General features: G+C 45.9%; 1 protein-coding gene across 1 annotated transcript in view; it reads right to left on the minus strand.

The window, feature by feature from the left end:
* The window catches only part of LOC136671270 (inactive N-acetylated-alpha-linked acidic dipeptidase-like protein 2), a 271,212-nt gene that overhangs the window by 150,889 nt on the left and 105,114 nt on the right, over positions 1 to 15,209 (minus strand). The window contains exons 3-4 of the mRNA XM_066646922.1: positions 13,622 to 13,904; positions 6,438 to 6,557 (exon numbers count right to left, since the gene is read on the minus strand). Coding sequence (XP_066503019.1) covers positions 6,438 to 6,557; positions 13,622 to 13,904 — 403 coding nt within the window. The remainder of the gene's footprint in view (positions 1 to 6,437; positions 6,558 to 13,621; positions 13,905 to 15,209) is intronic.

Below are 15,209 nucleotides of genomic sequence, written 5' to 3' on the forward strand. Positions count from 1 at the left end.
TATAACAGTAGGAATGAAGGAACTGTTACTCTGTTCATTTATAATTATAAATTATTAATAACTATCATGTGGTAGAGAGGATTCCGTGCCTAATGCCACACCCCAAACTGTGAAAAAATCAGTGTAATGCCTAGATTCTCACACTTTATCGCTTTCATTGATAATAACGTCATTAAAAAAATCCTCTGCAAAGCAATACAGCTGTGAATTAATAACAGCCAAGCAACATGAGAGACTTCTCCACAAACAGCACTATGTGTTACAACATACAAAAACCAATAACTATGTGGTCATCTGTGTGTATATAAAATATTTTATATTGGCTTTTATCCCATTCAGATTCGTAAAAATAGATTGCATTAAATGTAAGCCAAAAAAAGAAAAGTTTCTTCGATGTAATATTTAGTGATAATTTGCAGTCACTGTTAAATGCATATTCACGACACGGTGGTGCAGCAGGTAGGTGTCACAGTCACACAGCTCCAGGGGCCTGGAGGTCGTGGGTTCGATTCCCGCTCCGGGTGACTGTCTGTGAGGAGTGTGGTGTGTTCTCCCTGTGTCTGTGTGGGTTTCCTCCGGGTGACTGTCTGTGAGGAGTATGGTGTGTTCTCTCTGTGTCTGCGTGGGTTTCCTCCGGGTGACTGTCTGTGAGGAGTGTGGTGTGTTCTCTTTGTGTCTGCGTGGGTTTCCTCCGGGTGACTGTCTGTGAGGAGTGTGGTGTGTTCTCCCTGTGTCTGCGTGGGTTTCCTCCGGGTGACTGTCTGTGAGGAGTGTGGTGTGTTCTCCCTGTGTCTGCGTGGGTTTCCTCCGAGTGACTGTCTGTGAGGAGTGTGGTGTGTTCTCTCTGTGTCTGCGTGGGTTTCCTCTGGGTGACTGTCTGTGAGGAGTGTGGTGTGTTCTCTCTGTGTCTGCGTGGGTTTCCTCCGGGTGCTCCGGTTTCCTCCCACAGTCCAAAAACACACGTTGGTAGGTGAATTGGCGACTCAAAAGTGTCCGTAGGTGTGAGTGTGTGAGTGAATGTGTGTGTCTGTGTTGCCCTGTAAAGGACTGGCGCCCTCTCCAGGGTGTATTGCCGCCTTGCGCCCAATGATCCCAGGTAGGCTCTGGACCCAGCACGACCCTGAACTGGATAAGGGTTACAGATAATGAATGAATGATGAATGAATGAATGTTAAATGCATAATGGCCAACATGAGTGAAAATTAAACATAGAAGTAAGACTCTCTTACAAAGAGAAATGGTACTTCTCAGAACGGTCAATTAAAGACTTGATGGTGCTTTCAAAACACAACAAGTCAAGGCAGAAATTAAGAAGCGGTGTTGTTTTTTAAAGCACATGTTCTAGCAGTTGTACTGACAACAGAGATCGGTTTGCTGTGAGTCACTGTCAAAGCACCGCATTTGCCTTGAAGTTGTAGTAAGCCATTTCAGAGCTAATGGAGTCGCTGAGGAGCATATGTATAACATATAACAGGTCGTATATGTTAGTGTGTGTGGGTAAAGCTTGAAATAGGGTCATCCACCACAAAGCAGAAGAGGCCACTGGGGTTTGGAAGAAGGAAAGCTGATTGGTGCCTGACGTCCATACGATGTGGCGACATGAGCTATCCCCCAGGTGTAGAGATAAATGAACTTGTGAATGTGCGAGTGGAATCATCACTGAAGATCTCAGATGGAGGAAGGGAGGTCATCACAGACAGCAATTAACACCTTATGGGTATATCTGGAGCTGCTTTAAACCACAGACAATATTGCCGTGGTTCATGGCCATCGTGTTAAATGCCAACAAGCGCTAACACCTTGTCTTTCAAAGAAAAACGAAAGAGCAAAACTAAGCACACAGCATTTGACATTTACTTACAAACTCCAGAGCACACAGCCAGTTACTGGCAGGTAGAACTAATAACACGAGCTGATGCCTTACTTATAATTCAATGCTTTTCAGCAAGGGTTAACTTAATAGAAAATACCTTTCTTTGAAATGGCAACCGAACAAAATCGGAATCATGTGTGAGGGAATGTGTGGGTGTGTGTTGCCCTGCGCTCCCTCCAGGGTGTGTTCCTCGCACCCAGTGATTCCGGGTAGCCTCCGGACCCACCACAGAACAAATATCTGCCCTTTTGCATTCTGATACTGTTATTTCACGATAGTGATCTTTAATAATCCACGGCTCTAGAAGCTAGAAGCTGAAACATTGCTGTAAGGATCTCAGAGAGCTTTAGATATTGATGTTGAATGAGTGATGGATCACAAATGCTATTCCGCAGATCCCATAGGTGGAGAATGCAGATCTACTGCTCCACAGCGCAATGCGGTGGACATTTTAACCCATCAACACAGCATTTTGCCCTAGGCATAGCGACCGTAACCCATGACCTCTGAAGGAACTGATTGACAGACTATAAATTTGGTTTACAAACTTCTGAAGATACGAAGTAGGTATTCGCTATAAACTGAATAGTGGGAGCACATATGATAAAGGTGTATCTTTATAAGCTGTTTTTACTTCATAAACACAGTGAGTTGTAGTTTTACTAGTCGGTGGATTCAGTTATTCACACTGATACGTCTCATCATTTTCTGACTGATTGTCTAAGACACTGCCGTCAAAAAGCTTGATCCTCAAAGACTACGGGACTAAGCACTCAGTTTAAAGGAAATCAATAACTCCTTCCCAAACAAATGCTGCCTGGGAGAGATGGGCTGAGTTAGAATTCAAAGCAGCAGCAAAGAGAGCAGAGCATCAATATTGCCACAATAGCTACATTTACGCTGTTAAAGCACTAAATATTGGAGTACTAACTATATATATATGGTCAGTACTCCAATATGTAGTGCTTTAACAGCATAAATGTAGCTATTGTAAACAAATTTGGAGTATTTCTACTGGTCCATTCATCATATCATTTTTGCAGCTGAGGAGTGTGGTGTGTTCTCCCTGTGTCTGCGTGGGTTTCCTCCGGGTGACTGTCTGTGAGGAGTGTGGTGTGTTCTCCCTGTGTCTGCGTGGGTTTCCTCCGGGTGACTGTCTGTGAGGAGTGTGGTGTGTTCTCCCTGTGTCTGCGTGGGTTTCCTCCGGGTGACTGTCTGTGAGGAGTGTGGTGTGTTCTCCCTGTGTCTGCGTGGGTTTCCTCCGGGTGACTGTCTGTGAGGAGTGTGGTGTGTTCTCCCTGTGTCTGCGTGGGTTTCCTCCGGGTGACTGTCTGTGAGGAGTGTGGTGTGTTCTCCCTGTGTCTGCGTGGGTTTCCTCCGGGTGACTGTCTGTGAGGAGTGTGGTGTGTTCTCCCTGTGTCTGCGTGGGTTTCCTCCGGGTGACTGTCTGTGAGGAGTGTGGTGTGTTCTCCCTGTGTCTGCGTGGGTTTCCTCCGGGTGACTGTCTGTGAGGAGTGTGGTGTGTTCTTCCTGTGTCTGCGTGGGTTTCCTCCGGGTGACTGTCTGTGAGGAGTGTGGTGTGTTCTCCCTGTGTCTGCGTGGGTTTCCTCCGGGTGACTGTCTGTGAGGAGTGTGGTGTGTTCTCCCTGTGTCTGCGTGGGTTTCCTCCGGGTGACTGTCTGTGAGGAGTGTAGTGTGTTCTCCCTGTGTCTGCGTGGGTTTCCTCCGGGTGACTGTCTGTGAGGAGTGTGGTGTGTTCTTCCTGTGTCTGCGTGGGTTTCCTCCGGGTGACTGTCTGTGAGGAGTGTGGTGTGTTCTTCCTGTGTCTGCGTGGGTTTCCTCCGGGTGACTGTCTGTGAGGAGTGTGGTGTGTTCTCCCTGTGTCTGCGTGGGTTTCCTCCGGGTGACTGTCTGTGAGGAGTGTGGTGTGTTCTCCCTGTGTCTGCGTGGGTTTCCTCCGGGTGACTGTCTGTGAGGAGTGTGGTGTGTTCTCCCTGTGTCTGCGTGGGTTTCCTCCGGGTGACTGTCTGTGAGGAGTGTGGTGTGTTCTCCCTGTGTCTGCGTGGGTTTCCTCCGGGTGACTGTCTGTGAGGAGTTGGTGTGTTCTCCCTGTGTCTGCGGGGTTTCCTCCAGGTGACTGTCTGTGAGGAGTGTAGTGTGTTCTCCCTGTGTCTGCGTGGGTTTCCTCCAGGTGACTGTCTGTGAGGAGTGTGGTGTGTTCTCCCTCTGTCTGCGTGGGTTTCCTCCGTGTGACTGTCTGTGAGGAGTGTGGTGTGTTCTCCCTGTGTCTGCGTGGGTTTCCTCCGGGTGACTGTCTGTGAGGAGTGTGGTGTGTTCTCCCTGTGTCTGCGTGGGTTTCCTCCGGGTGACTGTCTGTGAGGAGTGTGGTGTGTTCTCCCTGTGTCTGCGTGGGTTTCCTCCGGGTGACTGTCTGTGAGGAGTGTGGTGTGTTCTCCCTGTGTCTGCGTGGGTTTCCTCCGGGTGACTGTCTGTGAGGAGTGTGGTGTGTTCTCCCTGTGTCTGCGTGGGTTTCCTCCGGGTGACTGTCTGTGAGGAGTGTGGTGTGTTCTCCCTGTGTCTGCGTGGGTTTCCTCCAGGTGACTGTCTGTGAGGAGTGTGGTGTGTTCTCTCTGTGTCTGCGTGGGTTTCCTCCGGGTGACTGTCTGTGAGGAGTGTGGTGTGTTCTCTCTGTGTCTGCGTGGGTTTCCTCCGGGTGACTGTCTGTGAGGAGTGTGGTGTGTTCTCCCTGTGTCCGCGTGGGTTTACTCCGGGTGCTCCGGTTTCCTCCCACAGTCCAAAAACACACGTTGGTAGGTGGATTGGCGACTCAAAGTGTCCATAGGTGTGAGTTAATGTGTGTGTGTGTCTGTGTTGCCCTGTGAAGGACTGGCGCCCCCTTCAGGGTGGCTCGCGACCCGGAATTGGATAAGGGTTACAGATAATGAATGAATGAATGAATAGTTTCTCTCATACCCAATTGTTTAATTTTATAGACATCTGTGCAAAAATATTTTGGGGAAAAACAACAAAACATCCTCTTGACCGGTTTTAGCTTCATCCTTTTTAAGCCCCGCTCGTCCTTCCTTCCATTCTGTTTAAAGGTAGAACTACAATGGGCACATGTTCATTTGAGCTGAAAAACTGCATCTTACTGTTATGGTTAATCACTGAGGAATATAAATTTAATCCGTTTTTTTTTTCCCCACTATGTCTTTAGAAGACCATAAAGGATTTGAAGTTGTATGATGTTGAATCCGAGACCTTTCTATCACTGCTTGAAGCAAACGTTCCCTGATTCTCAGAAATCCCTGTGGTGATTGCAGAAGACCTTTGACATTCAGAACCCCACAAATAAATCACAAGGTCTTTAATAACAATTTCAGAGTACTGTAATTGTATTATGAATATCTGATATTAAATTAACTCTCAGACAAAAAAATGACCCACATTTCTACGTCTTAAAAAAGAAAACTACATCTTATATAAACTGCTTTTTTTCTTTTTCTTTCAGACTACAGGAGACGGGTTTAAAGTTTCAGCACACGGGGAATTAATCATTTTCAAACGCATTAACACATAACACTTAATTAATTAATTGTAATTAATTGGATTAATTGTTCCATTCCCCCACACCACTCCCTCCTACAACACAATAACCTTGAAAAGAAAAAGGCTGGATACATTCTAAAGCCAGTTTGGCCTGCACTGAATTTGCCACTACTTAGTGAATCACCAGGAGGAAACCCACGCAGACACAGGGAGAACACACCAATGACATCATTGTGTAAAAGTTACTTCAAATGTACGTTAATTCTAAAGCTGAAGACACCTAGGTATTTACATTTCTTCTGAGATAAAGTGTATTCATAGAAGGTTTGCTGCTGTAAAAAAATCAATAAGAGCATGTCTGAGGGCGGGTACGGATGTTGGGGGATTAGTTATGAATCACAAACACCGCCAGGAACCGGACAGACTTTTATATTTTCCAGAGAATGGAAGAACTCACTAATTAGGACTGTCCAAACATTTCTGGACAATACGTTTCTAAGTAAAGAAGGAACGGAGTCTCCAGTCTTGCGCAGGTTTGTAGATTCTTCAAATGGCAGTCATTTATTATAGATTAAAAGATTCTAATAAATCTCTAGGCTAAACTGAAGCTGCTGTTTACAACAACACCAGAGCTGACCTTCTCTCAGATCCTCCGTAATTAACGCTATTTGATCAAAAACACCTGGCCCAGGAATCCTAATTACCGAACAAGAGCAGTGCACAAAACTGTGGGAGAAAACTATGGCAACGAAGCCAAAGGGTAAAGGGAGGCAAATGTGAGGTAGATGTATTTACGCTCAGTTACAGTTATGGGTGGCTACTGAAAAGCCATTTTAAGTAATTTATATGTATTGCTCTGGTCAATATTCTTATTCAGAATGATGTAGAATTATAACTGAGCGACAGCAGTAAGAGAACTGCACACTCACTGGGTTAGCATTGTTGTTGTCTGAGCTGGGTATCAAACCCAGTGGTCTGATCCACTACAGATTGCAATCATTTGTTTTACACTTACCGTGTAGAGTAAAGGTGCCTTTCCAAGCTTCACTAGTGCTATTCGGTTGGTCACATTCATCTCAGCTCTGACTCGTCTCAGATCTTCTGAACTTCCATACTGTACGTCCACCACCTCTGCCTTAGGAGACAATAACATTATTTGAGAAAGAAAACAATGGCATATAGTGCCTCTGATGCAATGCAATGTATTGTGCCCCCTTGTGGGGCAGTTCATAATTTGAATCTAAGAATCTAACACTCACTGTCATAACAATAAATAAATAAATAAACTTTTACCTTTGCAAAATGATAATTTAAATGCTCCTTTCATCATGAAATGCTCATGTGTTATAGATAGATAGATAGATAGATGGATAGATAGATAGATAGATAGATAGATAGATGGTGGGTAGATAGATAGATAGATAGACAGATAGATAGATAGATAGATGGGTGGATAGATAGATAGATAGATAGATAGATAGATAGATAGATAGATAGATAGGTGGATGGATGTGTGGATAGATAGATAGATAGATAGATAGATAGTTAGGTGGATGGATGGGTGGATAGATAGATAGATAGATAGATAGATGGATGGGTGGATAGATAGATAGATAGATAGATAGATAGATGCCCAAGTATGCAACAAAGGCTAAAACTCAGCTCGTTTTCTTAAACCATTTTATCTCTGGGATTAATGGGGATCGCTCTCTCAGCAATTCCTGACAATATTGCGAACATTTATGACACATGCTTAGTAATCCTTTCAGTGATCATCTCCGTCAGAAACAAATCCCAGCCTTGAAAGTTAAAGAAAAGTTAAGGAGTGCAGCTGAGGTGAGGAGCTATATAAAGGGCTGGAGCCACAACCTGGCAATGCATCACCTGTCCTCAATTCATTTTTCAGAAGGCCCGAAGGCAAAATTAAATGAGATTCCAGAGAGGAGAGCAGATCCCGTTTGGTTTGGACAGAGCTACGCTGCTTTATCACCTGTGTCAGCGCGGGCATCATACGGGCATCCTGTGTCCCTCACACTGGAGGCTGATAAATTGGGAAACACTGAGATGTGCGCAGAGAGGCTGTTATTAAGGTAATGAAGTTAATGAGAGCATAAACGCTGTTCTCCCGTCCTCTTGTATTCTCCTCTCCAATCTTCAGAGCAGGAAGAAATAACAATTGTTTTCTCATCTACTTGATTGAGGACCACAGAGAAATATCCACTCGGCAATTAAACAATATTTGGAGGAAAGTGGTAAATGTCACCACAATCAAGAGTGCTATTAGGATCCAGACAGAAAGAGTAGAGACGTGTCTGGAGGAGAAGCCTGGTCTTTCAGATCCATTTAATCCATAAACAATTTAGCGGTGCATCAAAAAACAGTGGAGCACAGCAGTCTGCAAGATACTCTTTATAACGAGTGTATTCATCTACTTCAGGGTGCGTCATTTGTGGGCACAGACGTTCGGTTATGTGCACACAGCTTATGTAACATACTTGGAAAAGCATCATATTAAATGGGACACACTGGGGATGCTCCGTTCACCTCCCCCAATGCTAAGTGTGGGCTAGAAAGGTATAAAGCCCCTCCGCATTGGGCTATGGAGCGGAGTCTTCCCTGGATGGATGGAGCTCCATAAATATACTGTTGGGAGGAGTTAGAGTGGGGTTTCTGATAGTGCTGGATGATACCACCACAAATCGATATCACGATACATTTAGCATTTTACCTCAATTATGATTAATGAAGTATTATTTGTTTTTGTTTCTTGCCTCACAGTTCACTGACACGTCTTAACTATTAAAGCTGGGATATTGTGGTGATGTGATTGTGCTTCAAGTGAGGTATTGAGATAGTGTTGTGATAGCGTTGATCACTGACTTTTTAATCAGTGTTTACACCGGACGTCTTTATGTTAACTGTGGCCTTCATTAAAGTCAAAACATGTCCCAACGATGGACACAGCATTATTGTTTGGTACAAGCTGCTCGAGTTGCTCGTTTCACCTCGGTGTTGTGGTTCTCCTCCATGTTGTTTCTATGTGGCAGATTGACTACACGTGCAGTTATGCGGTTTTAATAGGACAGTACATGAACACACAGTGGAGGACAAATTAACAGAATTCCCAAGAATTAAAAGCAAAAATCGATATAATCCATTGAGGCAAGATTAACCTATTGGAGTCTGGGATAAATCAGCATTTGTGCCAAAACACTTACTGTCAGGATTTGCTGGGCAGACTGACGGAGGCGGACGCACACGCTAAAACACAGTGACTTTATTTACAACCAAAATATAACAAAACAAAGACAGACTAAGAACTAGAGAGAATACTTAAAGACCTAGACAGAGAGAGACTTTGAAAGAATGACCTAGACAAAGATACATGGACAGACAGAGAGAGCTACAGACGCTAAACTAGAACACAGAGTTAAACTAGAACACAGAACAATACAAATAGACAAACCAAACAACTCACAGACCAGGGAGGTGAATCAAATCGAGAAACAGAAAGACAGACAAGCAAACATGAACCGAATCAAAGAACCAACAAGACAAACATGGAATGTCCAACAAATCCACACAGAGACAAGGGAACTTAAATGCACACCACAGACAAGAAACACCTGGGACAGCTAATGAGAGGGCAGGGTAACAAATGAGACACGGACGAGGAGGAGGAACAAAGGCGGGACTAGGGCGGAGACATGAACAATAACAAACAGAGGCATGTGCTAAGTGAGCACATGGCAGGGACAACAGACAAGACAGAACAAGGGCATGACACTTACGCAACACAGCGAGTTCTTGTCCTAGAAACATAATAAACATACCCCCAGAAACGTTAAAGGGTCTACTTTTGTAGAAAGCTTAATAACAAGAGGCACGTTTCTGTCAGAGTCTCACAACAATGATTAGAAGTTCTGAACATTGATTTTGATTCATTTTCAATGAATTGCCCAGCCCTAGTTTGTGATAAAAACTAATAACCGTATGTCAGCAACTGAGCCCATTAAGGTTTGCATGTGCGAATGCCATCAACTGCTCACAGCAATATTCCAGTGTCACATGATCTTTATTTGAGAACTAATGCTGGATGAGCAGGTGTCCAACACCACTTCATATCTTCAAAGGTAACCTTTAATCGAAATTAAAAAAAAGAATGACTTTAATGATGTTTTGCCATAGCAGATTTTAATATAACATTTATCCACATAGTCCTTCAACATCTGAGCACAATTACACATCCTGTACAGCCATGTTAATGCTATAAATACCACTACAGTATGCAGTATAATAGTATAATAGCAGTGTAAGTCTTGTGCGCCTGGTGCTGAAATGCTAAATGAATGTAAATGTCTAGTCCCAGTAGTGAGTTTCTTTAGTTTTATGAGGTCCAGGAGGAGACTCTTCTGGAACCTACCCCTCCTTCTAAACGGCTTTTATGTGGAGCTGACAACCAAAGATTTCCCTCTCTCTCAGTTCCTTCCACTGTGGGAGCTTCACTTATAGAACAGATGCTTTCAAATCTCCAAGGCTGTCTTTGCTCAAACAGAAGTTAAATAATATGTAATATCAGGGTGAATGGAATTTGATTTTCCATATATTAAGAGAGCAGACAGTGTCGTTCATGATATGAGCTGGTCAGAAACAAAATTGCAAATCCAATGTAAGAGGGAGCAAGAAGATAGAAAGCAAAGCTTAACTACTCAACACTTCTGTCTCCTTTTGAAATTAAAACCAGTAATTGCATTGTGCCAGCTCCCGATCGTTGCTAATCTGCTGTGGGAAGACAGCACGCCAAGGATATAGCTCATCAAAACTGATTACCCAAGGGACCGAATACCCCCTCAACACTCCCACAACTCCCCCAATCACCACTGATCCTTAATGCATTAGTGACCACTGCATACGTTAATCCAGGGCGAGCAGTTTATTCATGCCACAGTCTTGCTCCCTCACACAGTGTACGCCATCCTTACGCCATCCTTACGCCAGCCAACATTTCTCCTGAAATCGGGGGCTTTAATCGGGAGTTTGTCCCATTTTGTTGCAGTAACAGCTTCCACTCTGTGTGGATGTCATGTTAGATGTTTGTGAGGATTTGATGGCAGCCATGGGAGCATTAGTGAGGTCGGACACTGATGTCTGATGATTGCTTCTGGATCACAAACACCACTCCGCCTCATCCCAAAGGTATTGGATTGAACTCATTGCTTTAGGGGAGGCATCTCCACTGCTCTACATGTCAATGCAGTGGGGGTTTACACATCTCTAGCATGTGATTGGTATTGGACGTGGTGACTTTAGGCTCATGTGCAGCTGTTTCAGTGTACTTTAGAGTAGTGGAAATCACTCATTAGAAAAAGTGTCTTAAAACATTACAAACAAAAAAACAGTGTAGAACTGTTATTTATATATGGAGAAGTCAATAGTGTGCAAAACTGAATAAAAGATAAAAGTTCTGTGTAAGGGCGGCACAGTGGTGCAGCAGGTAGGTGTCGCAGTCACACAGCTCCAGGGACCTGGAGGTTGTGGGTTTGATTCCCGCTCCGGGTGACTGTCTGTGAGGAGTGTGGTGTGTTCTTCCTGTGTCTGCGTGTGGGTTTCCTCCGGGTGACAGTCTGTGAGGAGTGTGGTGTGTTCTTCCTGTGTCCGCGTGGGTTTCCTCCGGGTGACTGTCTGTGAGGAGTGTGGTGTGTTCTCCCTGTGTCCGCGTAGGTTTCCTCCGGGTGACTGTGTGTGAGGAGTGTGGTGTGTTCTCCCTGTGTCTGTGTGGGTTTCCTCCGGGTGACTGTCTGTGAGGAGTGTGGTGTGCTCTCCCTGTGTCTGCGTGGGTTTCCTCCGGGTGCTCCAGTTTCCTCCCACAGTCCAAAAACACACGTTGGTAGGTGGATTGGTGACTCCAAAGTGTCCGTAGGTGTGAGTGTGTGAGTGAGTTTGTGTGTGTCGCCATGTGAAGTACTGGCGCCCCCTCCAGGGTGTGCTCCCACCTTGCGCCCAATGATTCCAGGTAGGCTCTGGACCCACTGCGACCCTGAATTGGATAAGGGTTACAGATAATGAATGAATGAACGAGTTCTGTGGAACAGAATTTGATTTTCTGTGATTTTGTTTCATTTCTTTGTAAACTGCTAAGCTATTGGTTTTTTCAGTCTGTGATTTCCTTCAGGATCAGTCATGTCTTACCGTATTAGCATTTAAATGATATAGAAATATACCTAATTTGTATAACGAAAATGTATCTTAGGCAGCAGATATGTATTTGCATCATCTACAGTTTGAAAGTGTGCATGCTTCTACAAAAGCAAAGCAGTCCTTATTGGACGTGCCACAGTACAGTGTCGTACCGAGGTATGAACCTAAAAGAAAATACAGTAGTTTCATCACAATGAGAAAACACAGGCGCTATGATCTGTATTTAAGTAAATGTAGTGGAGTGTTAATGCCTCGCCTGTTTCAATTACACTAATGTGTTCCATCTCCGACTCTTATTTAGAGCTCAAATTAAACTTTTTAATTTGTTGCTCCTTGATGGGATTCAGTTTGCTGCCTCGCTGGGGGAAAAAAAAAATATCTGAACGACACTTTAGATGTTTCTCAACGTTGGAATTCCTTATTGAAGTCTGAAGTAATTTGAGCCAATAAACTACAAAGTTTATGAATTATGGCATTTGGCACCATACAACAAACTAGCAGTTAGCAAATAGCAACCCGGAGCTATCAATGATTACTATGTGGAAACAAACGTTTTACTGACCACAGCACTTTATAGATGAATAAAATATTAAAATAAACGTTTTAGTAGTTTCATGTTTGCTTGAGCCACGGTGGTGCAGCAGGTAGATGTCGCAGTCACACAGCTCCAGGGGCCTGGAGGTTGTGGGTTTGAGTGTGTTCTCCCTGTGTCTGCGTGGGTTTCCTCCGGGTGACTGTCTGTGAGGAGTGTGGTGTGTTCTCTCTGTGTCTGTGGGGGTTTCCTCCGGGTGACTGTCTGTGAGGAGTGTGGTGTGTTCTCTCTGTGTCTGCGTGGGTTTCCTCCGGGTGACTGTCTGTGAGGAGTGTGGTGTGTTCTCCCTGTGTCTGTGTGGGTTTCCTCCGGGTGACTGTCTGTGAGGAGTGTGGTGTGTTCTCCCTGTGTCTGCGTGGGTTTCCTCCGGGTGACTGTCTGTGAGGAGTGTGGTGTGTTCTCCCCGTGTCTGCGTGGGTTTCCTCCAGGTGAATGTCTGTGAGGAGTGTGGTGTGTTCTCCCCGTGTCTGCGTGGGTTTCCTCCGGGGGCTCCGGTTTCCTCCCACAGTCCAAAAACAGCAAAACGGCAGCTTTAACGGAAGTCATTTGGTGCCGTACACTGCGAAAAACGACAGAAACATGTTGTTTATCTGATGCAGAAAAACCTGTGTGTTATTTATTGGTCTGAGTTACAGGAGTGACCACACTTGGTGTTTTTTTCCCCCTCACTATGAGAGGTAATTAATTTTTAATATGTCCTGCATGGCTGGGAGTTGGAGAGTGGACTTAATGTGTGATGCTCAGTGACCTCTCAGAGTCTGGATTCTCTCCTGCTTCTGCACACTGCATTACTATGAGCTCCCCAGGCATTTCATCCATCAAACAGGCCATATTTGTTTTCTTTTTCTTTCTTTCTTTTTTTTTACGTGGTTGATTTTTAGATATTCCAAATGTGGTTTCAATTCAAAGTGGCCTGAAGAAAATAAAAAATACGAATTAATAAATAAATAAAACAAGAAACGAGAGCAGGCCGACTGATGGATGACTTTGACCCTTTTTCAGCGGACGGACTTCAAAGACGGACCCGACTCCCGAGCCCAACTTTTTCTTCCTGACGCTTGTTGTCGGACTTGAAGGGGATAATGGAGAATTTCCTTTGCCGCTGCTCGCTCCCTCCAGAGACGGAAGGAAGCACAGGCTCTAAAAATAGCTCCACTATATATCACACGTTGCTGTGATGTGTAAACTGACTCGCATAATGGGTTTGTATTAACCTTCCGAGTGGAGGACGTATTCAGAGTCTGTGCACCGTGCTTAACTTCTCTCATTTGTTGCGCTGTGTCTTCTCTCCTGGAGAGGAATGAATGGGGGGAGAGCCATAATACACGACATTACAGTAAATAATCGAGGCCCAGGTGTTTCTGACCTTGCGCTTTATGAAAAGTGAGAGAATAACAGTGTTGCCGTACCTTTAAAGTCCCTGTGGCTGAGTAGGCCGCAAAGGCAAAGCGCTGCTCAGAGGATGCTGCTGCTGCTGATGATGATGTATTTTCCCAAGAGTCACAGCTGGCTCCACTGGGCAGGTAACACTGGTTATTGGTCATGTCAACCACTGTGTTGGGAGAGAGGCTTGGACGACTGACCAGGATGCTGTAACTGGACCGATGGACATCAAGGCCAAGCTCCTTCCACTGTTGAGCGATCCGCTCCGCCCGGTCCTCCTCACTCACATCTGCTAAGGCCTTAAAATCACTGTTGAAATGAATAAAGAGAGAAAATATTTAGTCACATGGGGGGCACGGTGGCGCAGCAGGTAGGCGTCGCAGTCACACAGCTCCAGGGACCTGGAGGTTGTGGGTTTGATTCCCGCTCCGGGTGACTGTCTGTGAGGAGTGTGGTGTGTTCTCCCTGTGTCTGCGTGGGTTTCCTCCGGGTGACTGTCTGTGAGGAGTTGGTGTGTTCTCCCCGTGTCCGCGTGGGTTTCCTCCGGGTGCTCCGGTTTCCTCCCACAGTCCAAAAACACACGTTGCAGGTGGATTGGCGACTTGAAAGTGTCCGTAGGTGTGAGTGTGTGAGTGAATGTGTGTGTGTCTGTGTTGCCCTGTGAAGGACTGGCGTCCCCTCCAGGGTGTATTCCCGCCTTGCGCCCAATGATTCCAGGTAGGCTCTGGACCCCCCGCGACCCTAAAAAAATTGGATAAGCGGTACAGATAATGGATGGATGGATGGATGGGGGCACGGTGGCGCAGCAGGTAGGCGTCGCAGTCACACAGCTCCAGGGACCTGGAGGTTGTGGGTTTGATTCCCGCTCCGGGTGACTGTCTGTGAGGAGTGTGGTGTGTTCTCCCTGTGTCTGCGTGGGTTTCCTCCGGGTGACTGTCTGTGAGGAGTTGGTGTGTTCTCCCTGTGTTTGCGTGGGTTTCCTCCGGGTGACTGTCTGTGAGGAGTTGGTGTGTTCTCCCCGTGTCCGCGTGGGTTTCCTCCGGGTGACTGTCTGTGAGGAGTGTGGTGTGTTCTCCCTGTGTCTGCGTGGGTTTCCTCCGGGTGACTGTCTGTGAGGAGTGTGGTGTGTTCTCCCTGTGTCTGCGTGGGTTTCCTCCGGGTGACTGTCTGTGAGGAGTTGGTGTGTTCTCCCTGTGTTTGCGTGGGTTTCCTCCGGGTGACTGTCTGTGAGGAGTGTGGTGTGTTCTCCCCGTGTCTGCGTGGGTTTCCTCCGGGTGACTGTCTGTGAGGAGTGTGGTGTGTTCTCCCCGTGTCCGCGTGGGTTTCCTCCGGGTGACTGTCTGTGAGGAGCGTGGTGTGTTCTCCCCGTGTCTGCGTGGGTTTCCTCCGGGTGACTGTCTGTGAGGAGTGTGGTGTGTTCTCCCCGTGTCCGCGTGGGTTTCCTCCGGGTGACTGTCTGTGAGGAGCGTGGTGTGTTCTCCCCGTGTCTGCGTGGGTTTCCTCCGGGTGACTGTCTGTGAGGAGTTGGTGTGTTCTCCCCGTGTCCGCGTGGGTTTCCTCCGGGTGACTGTCTGTGAGGAGTGTGGTGTGTTCTCCCCGTGTCCGCGTGGGTTT

Source organism: Hoplias malabaricus, chromosome 16, assembly GCF_029633855.1.
Source record: "Hoplias malabaricus isolate fHopMal1 chromosome 16, fHopMal1.hap1, whole genome shotgun sequence".
NCBI lineage: Eukaryota > Metazoa > Chordata > Actinopteri > Characiformes > Erythrinidae > Hoplias > Hoplias malabaricus.